This window comes from Scomber scombrus, chromosome 20 (genome assembly GCF_963691925.1).
Source record: "Scomber scombrus chromosome 20, fScoSco1.1, whole genome shotgun sequence".
NCBI lineage: Eukaryota > Metazoa > Chordata > Actinopteri > Scombriformes > Scombridae > Scomber > Scomber scombrus.
The window spans coordinates 4,202,855-4,225,741 of NC_084989.1; the positions used below are offsets into that span (position 1 = coordinate 4,202,855).

General features: G+C 39.9%; 2 protein-coding genes and 1 pseudogene across 3 annotated transcripts; all 3 read right to left on the bottom strand.

The window, feature by feature from the left end:
- Positions 1–219: 219 nt before the first annotated feature.
- On the bottom strand, positions 220–22,013 carry LOC134002382 (C-C chemokine receptor type 3-like). 2 transcript variants are annotated; one of them, XM_062441723.1, is made up of 3 exons: positions 21,991–22,013; positions 2,459–2,658; positions 220–1,319 (listed from the first exon to the last, which is right to left on the bottom strand). In XM_062441723.1, exons 2-3 carry the CDS (start codon positions 2,629–2,631, stop codon positions 446–448), a joined length of 1,047 nt encoding a protein of 348 aa, XP_062297707.1. In that variant the 5' UTR covers positions 2,632–2,658; positions 21,991–22,013; the 3' UTR covers positions 220–445. The 2 variants fall into 2 exon arrangements, with proteins under 2 accessions (XP_062297707.1, XP_062297706.1); XM_062441722.1 differs by lacking the exon at positions 21,991–22,013 and adding an exon at positions 2,898–2,934.
- On the bottom strand, positions 9,392–16,745 carry LOC134002582 (THAP domain-containing protein 6-like; annotated as a pseudogene).
- LOC134002383 (C-C chemokine receptor type 3-like) lies at positions 20,330–21,745 on the bottom strand. The gene is made up of 2 exons (XM_062441724.1): positions 21,545–21,745; positions 20,330–21,240 (listed from the first exon to the last, which is right to left on the bottom strand). The coding sequence occupies exons 1-2, from the start codon at positions 21,721–21,723 to the stop codon at positions 20,388–20,390; spliced, it is 1,032 nt and encodes a 343-aa protein (XP_062297708.1). The 5' UTR covers positions 21,724–21,745; the 3' UTR covers positions 20,330–20,387.
- Positions 22,014–22,887: the final 874 nt, after the last annotated feature.

The following is a 22,887-nucleotide window of genomic DNA, read 5'->3' on the forward strand; positions in this document are numbered from 1 at the left end:
TTAAAATTTACTGAAGACGATTAAGTAGCAATGGAACCATTCCCCCTTAATTCAGTTCCACAGCCCAACTTTTGATGCAGTTAACTGTAACATTGGGTGTAAAATTTGCAATATATTAAGGGAACCGTGTAAGTGTGGTCTGACCTATCTAACAGACATAGGTGTGAATATTTATTTCAAATAAATCAATAATGAAGCCACAACTAGGACACCCTGGAACATTATTGTAGAGCTTAATTTATCAGCTTCTGAGAACAAGTCTCCTAAACAAATTTGTAAATGAACCACCAGTGGTCTACCTCTTCCTGTGGTTAAGCTAAACCACATGATGGTGTGGTCATAATAAAGAGGCAGCAGCTTTGTTTTGGGCGTAGCCAGCTGACATATGGATGTTGTAATGGTTTATATTTTGGCTTTACTTCTGCTACAGACAGCATTACATTCCTCAGAGTTTGTCACTGCTCATTTCATTTTGTGTAGTTTTTGTGGACAATTTGCTTCTGCTGACCTGATCAACAGAAATATACTTCTTTAACCCTGGGAAGCGTTTTACCACCATCTGTCTGAAGTAGTTTTGGAACTTTTTCCCAACAAATGTATAGAAGATGGGACTGATGCAGAAGTAAATGTAGGCAAGATTACGAGTGAATTGTTCTGCATAACCCCTCCTCTGAATTTCCTCACAGTCCATGCTTCCAGTGTCAGTCAGTAGTACAACATTGTATGGGATCCAGGAAATAAAAAATAACAGGACAATGACAAATATCAACCTGACTGTCTTGAACTTGGTACCTATCTTGGATGATATGACAGTGATAGCAATCCTCACATAGCAGTACACAATAACAATCAGAGGAAAGAGCAAGAAAAGAAAAAGTTGAATGTAAAATGCAGAATTTCTCAGATGGATTGCATAAGTACTCATCAAGTCACCAGGATATTCCTGACAGAACGTTGTGTTTTCAAGTTCATTATGAAAACTTCTGTATAGAATCATCGATGGGATGCATGCTAGACTGCTGACCAGCCACACCACAGCACAGCAGAGTAATGCGTAGCGTTGACTTCTCATTCGTTGCGCACCCAAGGAGTAAACGACTGCAAGGTGTCGGTCAAAGGTCAGGAGAGCCAGAAACAGGACAGAACTGTAAAAGCCCAGGTAGTAGACACTGCCTACAATCTTGCACATAACGTTGCCAAAGATCCAGTTAGAGAGCTGCATGTACACTCCATGGAATGGAAGGCTGCTCATGAAGATCAAGGAGGACATCACTAGGTTCAGCAGCAAAATGTTGGTCACAGTGGTCAGCCTCTCAAACCTAACAAATGACCATTTAAATTGTTAAATATGGAAAAAACAGACTATTACAACCATTTTTTACAGTTCTATTTTGCAATTTCTAAACTGTGGATTGGTTGGTTGCACTGAATTAAATCTAAGCATCCATTTTAGAAAAGTGTGACTACTAAATAAACTAAGTGGTGGTGGCCTACTGAGGTGCATTATATTGACTGGTGTTCCTAATATTTTGCCCCTCTCATGTATGTGACCATGCACTGCACAGGCTTCACTGACTAGACAGAAACTGATTAAGAGCAGTCTATGAAACATCTCTGCTCATGGTGTGTAGATGACCAAATGTTCTCACACGCACATTTGTTAAATTGAATTAAATTGCAGTGTATTGCAGTTATATAATTGCACAGGCTGACATCATGATTACGATTGCGAATAGATTAATAATGCAGCACTATATTGCAGTATGTAATAATACAACAGCCCTACATTATACCTTCAAAACACGATCATTTTTTAAGAGGTATTGATTCTACTTCACTGTCATTTCACTTGCATTATAAATACTCAATTGTAAAAACATATAGCTAAAATGTATGTAAGCCTTTAACTGCTAATTCTGGAATTCTTAAACATATAATCCTTATGTTTTTAATTAAATCAAACCCCATTTTTGATGCTGTGTTTGGCCGGCATTTTTTAGCAATAGCTACTCAATGCAATTATATACAAGGTACATTTTTTAGTAATAATTGTTATGGCATGGTTCACTAACCCTAACCCTTAAACAAAGGATTGTCATCCAGCATTACAGTTTTTAATCTTATCTCAGTGGTATTAGCCTCACTCTCCTAACACTGTATCAGAGCTGTAGCAGCTGTTTTTCTGTTGTATATTTAACATAATATTTCACAAGTGTTTGCTGCCCCAGTATTCTGGGACTGTAGAATTAAATCACATTAGTTGCTGAATTGTAAAGATTACAATTTTAATTTACTCCTAGTACACATTTTAATACAGTAATTCACAGGTAATTATAGTAAGGGGTTGTGTGAACTTTATAAGTTTTCTTACTTACTTCCTCGAATTGCTTTAAACTGCTCAACCAATAATTAGTTTCATATTCTTTTATTTCTGCTGAGTTTTGTTTTTTCCACTCACCGATGGATGATGATCAGGACCAGCCCGTTGCCAACCAGACTGAAGAGAAACATGAAGTAGTAAATGAAGGAAATTTGTGCTCCCAGATAGTTTACATCGTCACTATCACATATTTCTATCAGCTCCTCGTCGCTGTAATTGCCGTAGTAGAACTCAAATGTTTCATTTTCCATCTTCTCCTCAAATGTAAGCAGGGAAATCTGTGAGAATCACAAATTAACAGTCATATATACAGCATTCACAATATGATGCAGTCAGTATCAAAGTAACACTTTAAAATTATTAGCAATATAGCAGAATATGAGAACTATCAAGTTTTTTATGCATGCAAATGAAAAGAGCTAGAAAACAATCCCTTTAACTGAGAACCTCCAAGGAACCCCAGAGGTAAATCAGATGTTTGTGGGAATGAGGATCAGGCTAAGCTGAGCTGACTTACCGCCAAGAGAAGCTTCTCCTTGTTGTCTGAATCTGAGAACCAGAGAGCTGTCTGACTCGGTTCAGTAGAAGTTCCTACATAACAAGTCAGCCAGATAGGGGAAGGAAGTCTCAAAAAAAGTTTAGTGGGTGTAAGAACCACAGCCTTAAAACTAAACTAAACTCCACTCAAAGTGATGCCAAAAGTCGTTGTTATTGTTGAGCAACAACTACTGATAACTTCTACACAGTGACATTGAGTGAAAACTGCAATATAAAAACAATAAAAAGAAATTACAGCATTGTCTCATTTTTGATTAACTTAAAACTGTAATAAAATAGCCCCTTAAGATATGAATTACTTTAAACATACTTGTAAATACATTTTTTAACAAATAATCCATAATATATGAATGTTGATGTATGAATGATAAAGTACACCAGTTCATGACATTGATTTATCAGTCCTTCTTTGTGGGTGTGAGTGGATTCCTCCTGGATCAGACATGTGGCTTCCCTGTACCTTTTCATTTCCTGGTCTGCCTGACAGGATGTGATGCATTGTTCAAACTAGCTTTATTCACAACCCAAATATACAAAACAACACTTAAAAAGAGTCCAAATCAGGCCTTTTATCCCTCTTTTAGGAGAAGTAAAACAACTTCCACAATAGGCCTGAGGTCTTCACAGTATCTTTGTCAGCTGTTTTAACCTCAACCTTCCTGATGTGTCTATCTTTGCGAGGGATCGTGGCAGTGATCCTAGCCATTGGCAAAGAATTGCATTCAGCCTGCTTGTCTCTGAGCAGAACCACATCCCAAACAAAGTTTCTGTGAAGCGCTGTCCACTTTTGTCTGTGTTGTAAGCAAGGTAAGTATTCTCATCGCCAGCGTGTCCAAAGCTGTTTGTAAGAGCTTGTACTTGTCACCACTGTTTTGTATACATATCCTTCTCTGTGAAATCACCAGGAGGTGGTGGGACTCTGGTCTTTTGCATGAGGAGCATGATGGAGAGAGTATCAGGGGGTTGTCCAGGTCTGTGGACATTGGTACAAGTGGTCTCACGTTCATAATGGCAGTGACTTCTGCCATTAAAGTAGACAGCACTTTATGGGTGAGGTGAATGTTAAGTTGGAGCGACATAGAATCCAAGATCCCACTTGCAATGCCTATCATTCTCTCACATCAGCCCCCCATATAGGAAGCACATGGTGGGTTGAACTCCCAAACACATTCTTGCTCACTGAGATATCTTTGATGACCTATAAAGTAAGATGCACACTTGCACACACAGTATTTGCTGTTTTTGGAAATAGTTTTTGTGCTGGGAGAACTGCTAGTTACTTTGCGAAGGCTGACCTTTGTGACACATGAAGGACAACATGCATCTCTGGTCCAGTTCCTCTGGGGTGCTAGGATGTTTACACCTGTTCCACCCTTTGCATTCACTGTTTTTGTTAGTCTTGCAAGATCTGGCGATGTGGATGAGGAAAGAGATGCTTCTGAGGAGTGAGCGCAGACTGGAAAAGTGTCTGAAGCGGTCTGAGGTGAGTATCTCCCCATTCAGGTGAGTATTGCAGGTTTTTATCGCTGGTCTGATTTCAGTGTCATTTTCAGGTTCAGTTAGGTTGAATCTTTCACTTGTTTGTGCTTTTTATGTGCGTAGTGATCTCAGGAAGGATGGTCCGGAAAACCAGGTGGTCTACGCCCGACGAGATGCTGGTAAAGACCTTAACGTGTGGTCCGCAGGGTTTTCCTCAGAGCAACACACATAGCTTGGTGTGCTCTGCCTTGAAAAGTGGCATGTTCGACTAAGTGCATGGCATGTGTAGCTGCCTAAGATCTTGAAGTGATTCTCGCCAAGTGTTCCATGAGAGGTATACCAGTCAGAGTTCAGAGGTAAGCTCCCTTTGGAGCGCTCTTCCCTGGATGGTATCAGGTGCCAACAGACCTAGGGGATATAAGGTGCTATTCACAGATAAAACCCCATGGCGAGTGAATGGCTTGTTTTCTGTCGACACAAGGAAAATTAAGCTATCTGTGGATATCTCCCAGAGTAGACCCAAGCTGGGCTGTGTGCATGGCTGTAGCTACCATTGAGGACACCGAGGTCATGTCCTCTGTATTTTTTTCTTGAAGTTTCGTTTAATTGTGAAGTGAAAATAGCCGACGAGACAATTATCATTGCATCAACATCATGTGACACGTACTTGAAGATTCCGCTGCCATGTCAAAACGAAAGTGTCCGGCTTTAGCCAGCGGTGGAGTGAAGCCTTGAAATTGCCAGAAATATGTTGTCTACATTTGTGAATTGGACTTGACCCGATTTTGCAAACTGTTCATTCATTGGATGAGCCCTTTTCTCCCTTTCCCAGCAGGCCGTGCTCCATTCCACATTTTAAGAACAAACAAAGAAAATAATATATTGCAGTTATAATTTTTAAATATACAACCATGGAAGTTGTAGAATACTGAAATAGGAGTTGATTTAAGTTGCAAAATTGGAAATGATAAGAAAGAACTGGACCACAAGAGTGACCATGACTGAGAAATGCACAACAAGAAAGCAGTATAAATACATCATGGATTAAACCAAACATTCATATAAATTGTGATCTTATTTTTGACCTCGGTATTTGAAAAATCCTGGCTACGGCCTTGGCTGTGTGAGTGGTGTCTTTCCAGTGAGGTCTAGGTCCTCGACTGTTGTTGCACAGTCCTCTGGGAGAAAGGCCTTCAAGACGGTTTGGTTGTTTGAGGTGAACTTGTGGAGACGAGAGTTTGATTCCCAAAGAGAAGCCTGCGTCTTTCATTTGCACTTTATGTCCTTTTAATGATTTTAAAGCAAATTATTATTTTATGCTGCAAACTTATATTTAATGCTCTTTCCTAGTCTAATTTTTTTTCTCTCTCTTTCTATTTTTCTGTACTTTTAAAAAATGTATATTATTAGTGTGTGTGTGTGTGTGTGTGTGTGTGTGTGTGTGTGTGTGTGTGTGTGTGTGTGTGTGTGTGTGTGTGTGTGTAGGGGGGGGGGGGGGGGGGGTAATTGTATGTTTTAATGTTTCCATGTTTTTACCATTATCAGGTTTTATTTTTCAAATTACATGTAATATGTTTTTGTTTCCAATGCTTACTGTTGAATGTTTGTTTTATTTAAAGCACATTGAGTTGCCCCTGGGTATAAATTGCGCTATATAAGTCAATTGTTTAATGGTCAGTTGTTACAGATATCAAACCATCATCCACATAGAAGTGTCTTTCCACAAATTCAACAATGTCAGCGCAATGCTGCTGTGCGATGGATGATAACCAGGATCAGCCCGTTGCCAACCAGACTGAAGAGAAACATGAAGTAGTAAATGAAGGAAATTTGAGCTCCCAGAAATGATTTGCTTTCTAGACCAAAAAGGTCAAAGAACTCTGGTTTGGCCAGATCAATGAGCGATTGATCTGGTAATCCATTATCACATAGGCATTGACAGCCTTGTGCCTAGCATCCTTTGGATTTACCTTTAATAATAATAATAATAATAATGCATTTTATCTAAAGGCGCCTTTCAATCACTCAAGGACACCTTACAAGGCACATAAAACACGACAACAGTACATCAAACAATAAAAATCAGTAACGTTTAGTGCAAAGATAAAGAAATAAATATGAATGTGGCGGCTGCGTTCTGTACCAGCTGGAGTTTGTGGATAGAAAACCTTTCATATATGCATTGATATATTTGCACATGAACAACTCCATTGGCCGGCAACACAAACCTCTGTACAGCCTGAGCTATCGACAGCCAGGTTAGCATCATCTTCTCCCTCCCCGCCATTCTCTTGTGATAGTGAAGGAGTCTTTGGGCTTTGAGGTGGCAGACCAGGATGCATGGCTGTCTTATGGTAGGTGTGGTCACATTCCAGATATTTCACTGATGTCTTGCAATCTTTGGGTAAGTGTGAGGTAGAAGCACAGCATCTGAAACATATTCCTTTTTCCTTGAGGAAGGCCTTTTTCTCAATTGGTTTGTTTCTGAATGCTCTGCAATCCTGGAGGGAGTTAGGTTTGTTATGCACTTGGCATGTCTAAAGCCGGATTTCCACCAGGTCCGTCAGCGGCACCTTATGGCTGCGCCACAGTTTAGCTCCGTCCTCTGCCCAGCAGTTTGGTAGAGGTTGGTTGGTGCATGAAGCTAGTGTCGTTCCACTTTTTGTCTTCGTAGCCTACAAATTGACCATTGTTCTCTTTTTTGTATCTTGAGCGGGCGGACAGCCATTTTCTCTTGAAGTCCAAAAAGGTAGTTTTTCTGAGATTGGTGAGATATCTCGTGAGGTGTCTAAATACGACAGGCCAGTGAGATTGCCATCTTCTTTAGCTCCAAGGATTTCCGTCAGCAAGTCACCAAGCTTGCGGAACTTCACATGGTCTCTGGTAGTGAGCTTTGGGAAACTCTCCAACCGCTGAAAAAGTGACTTCTCCATCATTTCTGGGGCGGTGTAACCATAGACATAATAAAGAGTAGACGCCTCATCGACCGCTACTACCTATTGGCGCTGACGAGCCGTGGGGCCGCCATCTTAGACAGGTCACCCGCTCCACTCAGTGTAATCTGTTTGGCAGGCGCAATGAAGTGTCAGCGCATTTAATCAATCATAATTCCCTGAATATTTAACTGATTTTCACGCCTTTTTTTTTTGCTGCAAACGTCATACATGTAGCTATGATACAGGACACATGGTTTGGCGTATATTAATATTCATAGTGGGCTTAACAGTAATAGAATATTCTGATATATATATATGTGTGTGATGTATGATATGTATTTTGCAAAACACACACACACACATATACTACACTAATATATGATGCAGAAGCAGATAGAGGCAGTAAAAGTACTACTCAGCTTTTTTAATAAGTTGAAAAATGAAGAAACAATATATGAATACATTTATATATATAGAGAGATATAGATATAGACAGATACTGTAGATATATATCTATATATATAGATAGATAGATAGATAGATAGATAGATAGATAGATAGATAGATAGATAGATAGATATGTAGATATACAGTGCTGTGAAAAAGTATTTGCCCCCTTACGGATTACCTATTTTTTTGCACATTTGGCACAATTAAATGTTCTAGATCATCAAACAAATTCTAATATCAGACAAAGACAACCCAAGTAAATACAAAATGCAGTTTTTAAATGATGATTTCATGTATTAAGGGACAAAAACTATCCAAATCAACCTGGCCCTATGTGGAACATGGAACAGTGGCGAACCTTCCCAGGAGTGGCCGGCCTACCAAAATTACTCAAAGAGCGCATCGACGACTCATCCAGGATTCACAAAAGAACCCAGAACAACATCTAAAGAACTGCAGGCCTCACTTGCCTCAGTTAAGGTCAGTGTTCATGATTCTACCATAAGAAGGAGACTGGGCAAAAATGGCATCCATGGTAGAGTTCCGAGGCGAAAACCACTGCTGACCAAAAAGAACACAAAGGCTCGTCTCACATTTTCCAAAAAACACCTGGATGATCCCCAAGACTTCTGGGAAAATATTCTGTGGACTGATGAGACAAAAGTGGAACTTTTTGGAAGGTGTGTGTCCCGTTACATCTGGCGCAAAACTAACACAGCATTTGATAAAAAGAACATCATACCAACAGTCAAACATGGTGGTGGTAGTGTGATGGTCTAGGGCTGCTTTACTGCTTCAGGGCCTGGACGACTTGCTGTGATTGAAGGAACAATGAATTCTGCTCTCTATCAAAAAATCCTGAAGGAGAATGTCCGGCCATCAGTTTGTGACTTGTAGCTCAAGCGCACTTGGGTTATGCAGCAGGACAATGATCCGAAGCACACCAGCAAGTCCACCTCTGAATGTCTCAAAAAAAACAAAATTAAGGTTTTGGAGTGGCCTAGTCAAAGTCCGGACCTGTATCGGACTTTGACACCTCGAATCCAATCGAGATGCTGTGGCATGACCTTAAACGGGCCGTTCATGCTCAAAAACCCTCCAATGTGGCTGAATTAAAGCAGTTCTGCAAAGAAGAATGGGCCAAAATTCCTCCACAGCGATGTGAAAGACTCATTGCTGGTTATCGCAAACGCTTGATTGCAGTTGTTGCAGCAAAGGGTGGCACAACCAGTTATTAAGTTAAGGGGGCAATTACTTTTTCACATTGGTGATATAGCTTTTGAATAATTCTTTACTTTCAATAAATGGAATAAACATTTAAAAGCTGCATTTTATGTTCATTCTCATTGTCTTTTTCTTAAATTAAAGTTTCTTTGATGATCTGAAACATGTAAGTGTGACAAAAAAGCAAAAACAGAAGAAATTCGGTAGGGGGCAAATACATTTTTCACAGCACTATATATATATATAGATATCGATAGATATAGATGGACAGAGTTACACAACAGAATAAAAAAGAGTGACAACCATGAGTGACTAGAAAAAAGCCTGGATAACAAATGGGGAGGGGAAGGAAGTGGAAATGCCTCTACACGCTCTCATCTTGCTTTTCAGACTTGCATAACAAAGAGAAGTTGTCGACCGCAGATTCAGGGTCGTCTTTTGAAGGCACAGGCTGGGAGGATGAACTGATGCTGGTCCAATTAGTTATTGTCTTGATAACTTCGGATCGGCTGAAATTGCAGAACTGGGAGAACTTGAGAACAAGAACACATGCAATACATACCATTTTGACACCTACATGTACTTGATGTTGTGTAATACATACCATTTAGAAACATCTAGGACCTGAAACACACTGAATACAGGATAATTCAAATAGAAACAAAACTGCAGATTGAAAAACATTGAAACAAGAGAACATCATATCAACGTACATACCATCCTTCTGACATCTGCATAAACTTGATGTGGTGTAATACATACCATTTAGAAGCATCTGGGACCTAAAAACACACTGAATACAAGATAATTCCGACAAACAAAACTGAACACTGAAAAAAATTGACATAACATACTGTTATGACACTTGTGTGGGACTGAATACAAAACAATTTGAACAGAGAAAAAACATTGTAACAGTAGCATCATATAAACCTGATGCAGAGAACGGAGCATCTCAGGAACTCGATGCATAAGAGAACAATGTTGAACTCATGTCATGAACTTTTCATGCATAAATAACAAGCACTATTTTAATAGACCTCTTAGATTGATGAAGAGGTGTTCCATCTTTTGTCACCAAAGGGAGCAAGTACTCCCTGGCTCTTGGCGGCTGTGGCTCAGGAGGTAGAGCGGTCGTCCTCCAATTGGAAGATTGGCGGTTCGATTCCCGGCTCCTCCAGTCGACATGTCGATGTGTCCTTGGGCAAGACACTTAACCCCTAATTGCTCCCGTTGCTATGTCAACGGTGTATGAATGCGAGTGAATGGGTAGTTTCCTCCTGATGTGCAGGTTGGCACCCAGTGTGGTAGCTGCCTGCCATCAGTGTATGAATGTGTGTGAATGAGGTGAATGAGTTGTAGTGTAAAGCGCTTTGAGTGGTCGAAAAGACTAGAAAGGCGCTATATAAGTACAGTCCATCCATTTACATTTACAAAAATGCTTTCCTCTCCATCCAATTCAAAGCACCCAAGGGAGCTTTGAATCCTTTGGCAGGAGGATTGCGTCCATTCATGGTATCGAACAGCCTGTCAATCATCTATAAAGAAATATCGGCATCTAAATCACGATCAGTACAGGGTTTCATTAGGTATCACATAGTTGAAATCAATACTCATCTATTCAAAATATACTGAGAACAGAGTACTTATTTCTAAACTGTATGTTCAACGTGTAAACATACAAATATTAGTATTTGCTTGACTTCCTTCTCTCCATAGGCCTGCTTTGTACTACAGCAAATTTCACACAGAGCTTTACCACTCTAAAATGTGTGAAGGTATGTATAAGGTTATGTAAGAACTTTTGTATTTATGAAGAATATGCAATATCACGGTTATGACAATATTTGCATGTTGAATTTAGAGAGTCAGAATTATCAATGAATTGTTCCTGATGCTCAAATCAAATTTTGATGAATTATTATTAAAAAACATGTACTTGGTTCTATAATCACTAATTGTATTACCTACATGAATTCTGCCGTTGCCTTACAGTCTTTAAACTGAGAGTACCCAAGATCCCTCATTGTTCGAAGAGCTACTGACACAGAGCGACTCAGTGTTTGCGCAGCCAGGGACACCCTAATCTTGTGGTTCACAAAGTAGACATGTTTGTACCTCCAATTGATCTGTCCGGTGGGCGTACAATCCAATTGTACAGTCGTACAATTGGACTGTACGCCTGCAGAGTAAGAATCAGTCACTGCTCAAACAAGTACAAACAGCAAAATGTTGATCATCACGTCCAACCATAACTGTGCAAATGATCAGACAACAATATTTAGATATAACTTTTAGCAGCAGACACATAACTTGTACAACTTCTACAACGATCATCATTTACCTGCAATAGGTCTACAACGATCATCATTTACCTGCAACATATTAGGTGCCAACTTCAGCATGTGGTATGCGTCCATCATTACAAATACTTTCTCACCAGTCACCGGATGCGGGAAACTGGTTTTAAGCGGCTCTCGTGGGCTTCCCTTCAGCTCACACCCAAGTTGTTTGCACATTCTGACGTTGGAGGCATGCCCATCCATTGTTACACATACCACCCGAATGCCCCGTGCATGCAGCTCCTCCAAAGCATGACTGAGAAGGACCCTTTGTGTTTCTGGTGACAGAGAATTCATCAGGTAGTATGCAAAGGGAGCCTTCCAATGTCCTTGTATTCCAACCACCATGAACACAAGAGTTTAATAAAGAGTGTAAGAATAAGATGTAGATGAATTTCAAAGTGCTAATTTAATTTTACCTGAGTAGAATTCAAGCCTCTCTTGGAGCTCTTCATTAACCCTTAAATGGGCAAGCACTTATAAAAACTTTGAGAAAATAATTAATAGCTATTTTCTATTGTTTCTAGGTTAAAATAACACAATTTCATGATTTCTTTCAAAATATGACCTTTATTTTTCATTTTACAGTTTGTATCTCCCAGGATACATTGCCCGTTTAGGGTATAAATTTACCATTTTCAAATTTTTCAAATATTTCATTTGTAATCTTTTAAAATACATTATATTCAATTCATACAATTCATTACCCATTCTTTTTCATGTCTTGTATACAAAGTTTTTAAAAAAGTGGAGGAAAACAAGTTATTGGAAACAAATCTAGCTTTGAATAAACGACGAGCTACTAACATTACACAAAACATCTTATTCCTGTTCTTTTGCAAACATCTCCCCTATGGAGTTCCTACACTAGAAATAGCCTATTGGCAGTGGAAGCTGTGGAAACAGTTGTGAGGGTTTTGGCCAGTGACAATGCAAAGCCTCACTTTGCACTTCTGACACACGATTGGAGGTCTGTCCATCCTGGCACATCCTGCATCGGCCTTTCACTGACACAATAGGGAAGTGGTCAATCCCGTCATATCTCATATCATCCACAGGCCTGGGGACTTTTGGCTGTTTTATGATTCTTGGTGGTGTGTTGTCTTCGTTTCCTTTGGAGGGGCAACCCCTTTTTTGCTTTTCAGGGTAGTGTCCTTTGGCAACATCCAACCTAAAAGCCTTCAGACAATTATGTTTCTGACCCAGTGGGGCTGCATCATGACGATGGAGAAGCCAGGCATTATTGACAGCAATGTCAACCATCTGCCAAAATAAGGCCAGGTACCATCGATGGGACTTGGCTGGAGTGCGATACAGGGCAATCATCATATCAGCCAAATCTACTCCTCCCATGTGAGTGTTGTACTCAGATACAATCTTCGGACATGGCACACTTATCTTCTTCTTTTCCTCTTTGGAGTAGCGTCTCACTTGGCCAACAGGGTTGACAGAAGCACAGGAGCTCACCAAGGTGACAGTTTTGTTGTCTGCCCATTTGACCACAGCAAGGTTTGCATCGTTGTCTACACGAAAGTCAGACCTGCCTCTTCCTCTTCGTAAGAGGTCTCGATCTTCTTCCAATGTACAACCCATCAAGCGGTTCTTTCGAATGGTACCCAAACTTCTGAGGCCCATAGACTCCTTTAGATGAGTTAAGTTGTCAAAGTAGACAACGGTTTCTGATGGTTCTGCACAGCTGCAGAACAACATTTCCACCTAACCCAAACTCTTTGTCTGGATTAGCACGATCAAATGTAGACTTCCCTGTGTAAACCATGAAGTCATACACAAAGCCAGACACACCAGCTCGCACAAAGATCTTGAAACCCCATTTCTTGGGTTTGCTGGGTAGATACTGCCGCAGACTTCCAGCTTTTTTGCCTTTGTATGGAACCATCATTTCATCAATTGAGAATTGGTTTTCACTCTCAATTTCCATACACTTCCCCCTCATGTGGTCAAGTACAGGCCTTATTTTCACCAGGCGATCTTCACTGGAATCAGAGCTCATGTTATCTTGAAAGTGGAGCATCCTCGACAAACATTTATACCTCTTGAGTGGCATGACATCTGCTACTTTGTCAAATCTAGTATCTGTTGCCCAGTAGTTTTCCATTGCAGGCATTTTCACTACACCCATCATCAACTTCATTCCAGTGAATGCTTTGATTTCAGAGGCATTAGTGTTGATGCTGCTTCCAATGAGCTGACATGAATACAAGTTCGTCTGGTGAGCAATGGTCTCAAAGATGTCCTTGTCAAAGAATTTGGAGAAGTATGTTAGTGGAGTGGATAGCTCATCTGGTGCAGTGAAGCCCTCTGTATACAGTTCATCTTCCTCATCTTCACTGCTGGTGCCCTCATCTGAATCAGATGAACCATCGGGTGGCAACACAACAGATGCCACCTCTCTCTTTCTGGTACTATAGAATATACTGGTAGAAATTCCCTGAAAACATGTGTACACTGGTGAATTAATCAGTAATACACATTTTTATGAGTAAAATGAAGTGTAATCAATATTTAACACCTTTATATTATTGATTATCTGTAGAGTATAGGCTTCAAAACATAAGTATATCTGAGAGTGTTTATGCCTGTTTATATACCCCTATCTGGACAACGTATCCCCCAGGATACAGACATTCAATGCCTGTTTATCAAAGTTGTGTAAATGTAATTCATTATTTTTCAACAAGAATACATACAATTATCCTTAAAGAACAATATTTTCCAAAAACAAATCCCCCCAAAACATAATTAACAAGAAAATAACAACACTTACCTCATGACCAGTGTCTCTGTCCACATAGGCTGCCATTTTGGAGTTTGACATAAAAGTATCAATTTAGTTTTGAATGCTGCCATAAAGTCACATGACCTGGGTACTTGACCCATCCCCCCTTAAGACTTTCCCATGATATTAAGTGCAGATACTTAATGCCCCTCCCCCCTACAGCCTGCCAAATGTCTGTATCCCCCAGGATACAGAAACCATTTAAGGTTATTTTCCCTCACATCTCCTAAAAGACTGTTCACTGTGGTCTTTGCCCTCTTTTCTCTGGCCATGGCATTCTTCTCCATTGAGCCTTGCCTTAAGACAGGTAGGAGAAGCAGGCAAGGCATAGCCATGATCCTAGTAGAAAGAGGGATGAACATGGTTTGATTGTCTCACTTTACACACATCAATTTGACACCACTAGAGTATGACCCACATTCTTTCTTATAGTCATCACCTGTCATAGCCACTGCCCGCACTGTGTGTGTATGTGTGTGTGTGTGTGTGTGTGTGTGTGTGTGTGTGTGCGTGCGTGCGTGCGTGCATGCGTGTGTGTGTGTGTGTGTGCGTGCGTGTGTGTGTGTGCCAGGAATGCATGTGCAACATGTCTTCAATTGTGTGTGTATGGGTTTATTTGTGGGTGTGTTTAATATGTGTGGCAACAAATAAGTGAGATTTTAATATGTCCAGGACCATTATGATATGATGTTTAAAATAGAAATACTCACATCATTAGGCTGAGGTTGTGGGTGTGAGGTTGCAGTTTTTGAGGCATCCTGAGAGGCCACAGATAGGCTCTCTTCAGCTCTTCTGGAGGTAGACGTAGTCCTGCCCTTTTCCGGCTAAAATGAAGAAGCATAATACTTGAAAAGAGAGATATATATATACAGTATACAGGGATAAGTATCTCACCCTGCCCTGTGATTGATAATAGAATATTTACATTTATGAATGCTGATAGCCTTATGATGATACACCTACTCTTTGGAGATGAACCGGGAAGCTGAAGATGGATGGAATAACACCATCTCTGAGTCGGACAATCTGACCTGTCCTATCAAAATTATCCTGCTTAAAATGCTCACTGCAAAGCACGGATGAATCACTTGCAGTGAATCCTTCCCTCCTTAAAGCCACTTCCCACTTCTTCCTAACATCTCTGTCTTTGGGAAACCTTCAAAATGTAAACGGGAGATTTGGGAGAAACATTTTACAAAGGAGGTCAAGCTTATTTTCTACCTTTTTTTTCTTCAAAGGTTTAATGAACAGGGACAATGCATATTAATAAACACATTATAAAAAGCCATGCACAAAAGCAACAATAATGCTAGACAATGAATAAACTGACTGTTATGCCCCTAGAAAATGTGTTTGTTTCTAGAAAACACAATTCTGTGTGATTAGTTTATTTTTGTAACCATAGCAACATAGAAGCAGTGCATGCTGGGAGACAGACAGGAAGTAAATTCATCATGCGGCCATCAGCTACAGTTGTGTGAGCACAGTCATCAGCTCTTCAGTTATTATGCTATTCTTCCTCCCTCTTTGCTAAGGCAACGTCTGTGAGTATTATTCATCCAATAACAAAGTTATATGCAATTTTGAGTTTATGTGGATATTGAGACTGCTGAAATGTTAATTGTGTTGCTAAGCTAAGTTAGCTCTATATATTGGCTGCACTGCTAGGATAGCTAAGTCATGCAATTTACCAGATACTGTTGTGGTGTTTGGTTTGTTTAATAATGCAGACATTTTTTTGTATTGTGTTTATAGTTTCACAAGATTCACAGTAAAACATCATGGATATTCATCATCTGTGTCCTGGAGTTTTTTGGGAGTGTTTAAACTAAAATGGAAACATAGCCCATGACACTGACAGACAACATGACGGATGGCATCAGAAAGCACCGACAGGCAGAGCAGCAAACGTAGAGGAAAATGAAGCACCAAAATTTAATGTTGACAACTTTGACCACTAATTAACCACTTTTTTTATTATTATTTAAAAGCAGCATAATTTGCAAGATTTCTAATGTGCGTTGGAATGGAGTTCCACTCACGAGGAGCCCTGATTGAAAATGCAGGCTGGCTAAAAGCAATTTTTTAAAAACGGGACAACACAGTCTCCTCTAGCTGCACTCCGTATAGATGTTGATGCCATTTTTATAAACTGGCTCAATACAGGAGGAGCAAGTCCATGTGTGATTTTGTACATAAGACAGGAGTGTGAATATTTAATCAGGTTTTCCCAAGTTCCCTTCTTCTTCCTATTTATCTATTTCCTATTATTCCTATTTACTTCTTCTTCCTATTTTCTTCTTTCAAATGTCTTAGAACCTTTCTTCAACAAAACTCCTATTTTGATGTTGATAATGAACCAAAGCTGCTGAAATTGTGAGTAAGCTTGTTTGCAAACTATTTTACAGTCAGATGTTCTGTTGTCTGATTTCGCTGGTGGACATAAATACAGTACAGTAATATTCTATTCACAGAGTACAACCAATAATAATGTTCAATCTTACTTGGGAAAAGTAATTCCCTGAGCCCTGTTTTGTCTGCCGATTTTGACAGGAATATGCAGCACAGTGCTCAGGCATCTTGCTGCTTTGGTGGTTGTCTATGGGTAGGATGACCGGTTCAAGATGGCGGCTGCATTTCTTGTGCCCCAGCAGCCAATGCGGCATCTACTCTTTATTATGTCTATGGGTGTAACACTCACAGAGACGTTCCGAAGCATTGTGTAGGGCTTCGGTGGGATTGCCAACATACACTGAGTGTACGCATTTTACGTATTCACATGACTCTTTCCCAAGCCACTTTGTCATTAGGTCAAGTTGCTGGGTTGAACTCAAATTAATACCAGTAAACTGGTGAATGAGGCATACCATGCACAGTCATTTTCGGGCTTGTCATCAAATTAGTACAGGCCTATGATTATGAGATCTTGCCTGGCTAAGTAATTTGCCAAAGGTTCTACCACTGGTGTTGGGACGGCCGCAGAACCTTGTTTCGGTCTATCGGATTGAGCGTGTACGTTCATTTGGTCAGGAGTGTATGGTTGATAGTTTTCCTTTGTGTGTTGAGGTAAGTATGGTTGACTGTCTTTGTTGGGATTGGATTCTGGCCATCAAATTGGCTATCTTGACTTGTTTTGTTGGTGAAGGTAAGTATGCATCGTTAAATTCAGCTTTAAGGTTACTCAGTGCTGGTTGAGAAGTGTCTTCTACTGGACACCACTGTGTTATAAAGCTCTTATCCAGTTCCATATGAGATGGGCCCTCACCAGGTGAGTTTAGGGAGTAAGCACCTTGTTTCAGGGCATTTTGTGAACGGACATTTTCACTTGTATGTTCAATTTTACTTTTAGACTCTGTTGCTGCATCCTTAACTTGCAATCCCTCTGCCATTTCCAAAACCTACACTTCTGCTGCTGTTGCTTCTGCTTCATATTGTAGCTGTAACACTTCTGCAGTTCTGCATATATCTTGGTTTTTTTAAAACTGTGCTTCAGCATTTCTTATCGTTTTTTCAGCATCTCTAGCATTTACCTCCAAGACCGAACTGTTGATTTTGTATGCTTATGCCAACCACAGAGGGGTGATAGAGTTCTGTGTACAGGTGTGATTCTTAGCATGCAGGCTGCACACTGGACTGCAAGTGAGTGTATGATATTCTTTTAAAAATGTATCCTGAGTTCATTGGAAAAATGTAGCCACTACTCTACTACTATTTTCTGTTGATAGTAAAAGTTAAAGTTCACTAGATTAAGTTAGCTGTAAGGGAGAGCGGGCTAGAGTTTACTGTAAATGTTACTGGCTGGCCTATCTGCACCAGTGTTTTTAGTTCAGTAGTAGACAGTTAAGATCCAGACGTGAAAGTGAGAGGGAAAATAATATTGTTTGTATTTTTTCATTTAATGGTGTGCATCATAACTCACAATTATAGGTTTGATGCTGTGCCTATTTGAGTCCAATCCGGAGTAAAAAATTCTCTATGTCTGGTCCCATCCTTTATGATCAGGCCATAAAGATATATGTGTATGTATATATACAGTGGAGGAAATAATTATTTGATCCCTGCTGATTTTCTAAGTTTACCCCCTTACAAAGATGTGAATAGTCCATAATTGTTATGGTAGATTTATTTTAACAGAGAGAGACAGAATATCAACAAAAAATCCAGAAAAAAACTTTAAATAAAGGTTATAAATTAATTTGTATTTGATTGAGTGAAATAAGTATTTGATCCCCTACCAACCATCAAGAATTCTGACCCCCACAGACCGGTTATGTGACCATGAGACACTCAAATTAGTCTTGTCCCTTTAAGGAGGTATTTCTAATCTCAACTCGTTATGTGTACTGTCACAGAATCAATCTCTTCCATTCAAACCTCTCCACCACCATGGGCAAGACCAAAGAGCTGTCAAAGGACGTCAGGGACAAGATTGTAGACTTGCACAAGGCTGGAATGGGCTACAAGACCATCAGCAAGAAGCTTTATGAGAAAGACACTACTGTTGGCGTAGTAATTCAAAAATGCTCGCCATGTTTGGAGGCAGAAAAATGCTGAATATGACCCCAAGAACACCATCCTCACTGTAAAACATGGAGGTGGAAACATTCTGCCTTGGGGCTGTTTCTCTGCTAAGGGAACAGGAAGATTTCATCCCATTGAAGGGCTGATGAATGGGGCCATGTACCGTAGAATCTTGGATGAGAACCTCCTGGCCTCCACCAGAACACTGAAGATGAGTCGTGGATGGGTCTTCCAGCATGACAATGACCCAAAACAGGGCAACGGAGGAGTGGCTCAAGAAGAAGCACATTAAGATCCTGGAGTGGCCCAGCCAGTCTCTGGACCTTAATCCCATAAAAAATCTGTGGAGGGAGCTGAAATTTAGAGTTGATAAGCGACAGCCTCGAAACCTTCAGGACTTGGAAAGTATCTGTAAAGAGGAGTCAACCAAAATCCCTCCTGAGATGTGCGCAAACCTGGTGACCAACTACAAGAAACGTTTGACCTCTGTGCTTGCTAACAAGGGTTTCTCCACCGAGTACTAATCACGTTTTGCTTGGGGATGAAATACTTAATTCACTCAATCAAATACAAATTAATTTATAACCTTTATTTCATTTTTTTCTGTATTTTTTGTTGATATTCTGTCTCTCTTTGTTAAAATAAACCTACCATAAAAAATTATGGACTGTTCATGTCTTTCTAAGGGGATAAACTTACTAAATCAGCAGAGGATCAAATAATTATTTCCTCCACTGTATTATGTATTTGTGTGTGTGTGTGTGTTGTATGTATATGTATGTGTATATATATTTTTTCTAATTTTACCCAATTCCCTGGGCACTTTCCCAGATTACCCGTTTGGTAAATCTGGCCACGCTAAAGCTGTGCAGGCTGCCTTTTGTATTTTTGTCCCAAGTAGATGGAATGCATATGTATCTTCTGTACTTGCACTTTTATGATTGTGTTGAAGTTTCAGTGACTTGTTTTTTCACAATTTTATTTGTAATGTGCATTTCATAAAATCTGACCAACTTGCCAGAGAATAAAACATCACTGTACAACATCAACTGACATGATTCATTATAAACAGAGCTAAAAAAAAAGAAGAAAAAAAAAAAAAAAAAGATTAAACCAATGACTAAATCACAGCACATATAGATACAGGCATGGAAAATGAGTGTGCATGAGGATACATGATTCACTGTTTTGGAAAAGCTCACTTTGTTTGGATCCGGATAATGCTGGTGTCCAATAAAGAGTTAATTACACACAGTTAATCCTGTTCTTATCATAACAAAAAGTATTACACTTTACAATTCTAATTTTTTTGTTGTTGTTTTGTTACAAATTACACTGACATTTTGGTGAGGATCCAAATAAAGTCTAGTCAGGAAAAGCTGTAAGAGATACAGATACATATTAAAATGAGAGTTTAGGCTATATGCCAAAAATACAGGGAGACACTTTTGGTATAACATAGAAACTCTTGTCGAAAAATTTGCTAAAGTATGTAACGGTTAAGTAGCAATGGATCCCTTCCCCCTTAATTCTGTTCAGCCCAACTTTTGATGCAGTTAACTGTAACATTGGGTGTAAAAAATCAACTTCTGACCACTACAGGAGAGCAAGTCTCCCAAACAAATTTGCAAATGAACCACCAGTGATCCATCTCTTTTTAACTTGCAGCATTACATTCCTCCTAGTTTGACATTGCTCAATTAATATGGTGTACTTTTTGTGGACATATTACTTCTGCTGACCTGATCAACAGAAATATACTTCTTTAACCCTGGGAAGCGTTTTACCACCATCTGTCTGAAGTAGTTTTGGAACTTTTTCCCAACAAAGGTATAGAAGATGGGACTGATGCAGAAGTAAATGTAGGCAAGATTACGAGTGACTTGCTCTGCATAACCCCTCCTCTGAATTTCCTCACAGGTCTTGCCTCCATTGTCAGTCAGTAGTACAACATTGTATGGGATCCAGGAAATAAAAAATAACAGGACAATGACAAATATCAACCTGACTGTCTTGAACTTGGTAACTATCTTGGATGATATGACAGTGATAGCAATCCTCATGTAGCAGTACACAATAACAATCAGAGGAAAGAGCAAGAAAAGAAAAAGCTGAATGTAAAATGCTGAATTTCTCAGATGGATTGCATAAATACTCATCAAGTTTCCAGGATATTCCTGACAGAGCGTTGTGTCATCAAGGGCGTAATAAAAAGTTCTGTGTAGAATCATCGACGGGATGCACGCCAGACTGCTGACCAGCCACACCACAGCACAGCAGAGTAACGCGTAGTGATGACTTCTCATTCGTGGCGCACCCAAGGAGTAAACGACTGCAAGGTGTCGGTCAAAGGTCAGTAGAGCCAGAAACAGGACAGAACTGTAAAAGCCCAGGTAGTAGACACTACCTACAATCTTGCACATAACGTTGCCAAAGATCCAGTTAGAGAGCTGAATGTACACTCCATGGAATGGAAGGCTGCTCATGAAGATCAAGGAGGACATCACTAGGTTCAGCAGAAAAATGTTGGTCACAGTGGTCAGCCTCTCAAACCTAACAAATGACCATTTCAATTGTTAAATGTTGAAAAAAACATACTATTACAACCATTTTTGACAGTAATATTTTGCAACTTCCAAACTGTGGATTGGTTGGTGGCACTGAAGTAAATCTAGGCATCTTTAGCATCCATTTTAGACAAGTGTGCCTACTAGATAAACTAAGTGGTGACATACTGAGGTGTGTACTTTACAAGTTTTCAAATGGTACATTTGCTTCCTCTTATTGCTTTAAACTCCTAAACCAACAATTAGTTTCATATTCTTTCATTTCTGCTGAGTTTTGTTTGTTCACTTACCGATGGATGATGACCAGGACCAGCCCGTTGCCAACCAGACTGAAGAGAAACATGAAGTAGTAAATGAAGGAAATTTGAGCTCCCAGATAGTTTACACCGTCACTATCACATATTCCTACCAGCTCCCCATCGCTGTAATTGTAGCTATAGTTACTGTAATCAAATGTTGTAGTTTCCATCTTCTCTTCAAATGTAAGCAGGGAAATCTGTGAGAAACACAAATGTAACAGTCATATATACAACATTCACAATATGATGCAGTCAGTGTCAAAGTAACACTGTAAAATTAGCAGCTGTATAGTAATATATGAGAACTATCAATCTCTGCATGCATGCAATTAAGAAGAGCTAGAAAACAATCCCTATAACTGAGAACCTCCAAGGAGCCCCAGAGGTAAATCAGATGTTTGTGGGAATGAGGATCAGGCTAAGCTGAGCTGACTTACCACCTGGCCAGCAGAGAAGCTTCTCCTTGTTGTCTGACTCTGAGAACCAGAGAGCTGTCTGACTCAGCTCAACTCAAGTCACTCTATAATAAGTCAGCCAGATAGGGGAAGGAAGTATGGGAGTAGGGGAAGTAAGGAAGTACCAAAAAAGTGTGTGTGTGTGTGTGTGTGTGTGTGTGTGTGTGTGTGTGTGTGTGTGTGTGTGTGTGTGTGTGTGTGTGTGTGTGTGTGTGTGTGTGTGTTGTGATAAGGAGTGTGGGGAGGGTGTGTCATAGGCTAGTTATTGGGACAAATTTCAGACTGAAGTTCAGTTATTTAGAGATAGCATGTCCAAATGGGGACAAAAGCCATGTTCCCTGATTTTTGGGTCAGTGCTTATGGTTATGGTTAGGGTTAGGGTTAGGGTTGTGGTTAGGGTTATGGTTAGGGTTAGGGTTAGACAAGTAGTGGTTATTATTTAATAAGGTTGAGTCTTCAGGAAATTGTGTTTGGAAGGAGAAGGGACTGGCTGACAAAGACACGTTCAAATATGTCTCAGACAAGGTTGAGCCCTTTAGAGCCCAGCAGAGTACTGAAAGAATATTTTCTTCTACCAGAGCCTTCTGTGTATCAGTGATCGACATGAGGGTGAAATGAATGAGGAAGCTGAGTTTTTTTACATGAAGTGTTTATTTTACACCAGATCTACACAGGAGGAATAGAGCAAGCCACAGTGAGTGAGTGTAGGTCAATTGTTACACAATAACTACAACACACAATCATTGCAGTTACAGAAAGTAAAAGAAAATAGACATGCATAAAAAAAGTTATCAGGAATATTACACAAAGTATATGTGTGTGTGTGTGTGTGTGTGTGTGTGTGTGTGTGTGTGTGTGTGTGTGTGTGTGTGTGTGTGT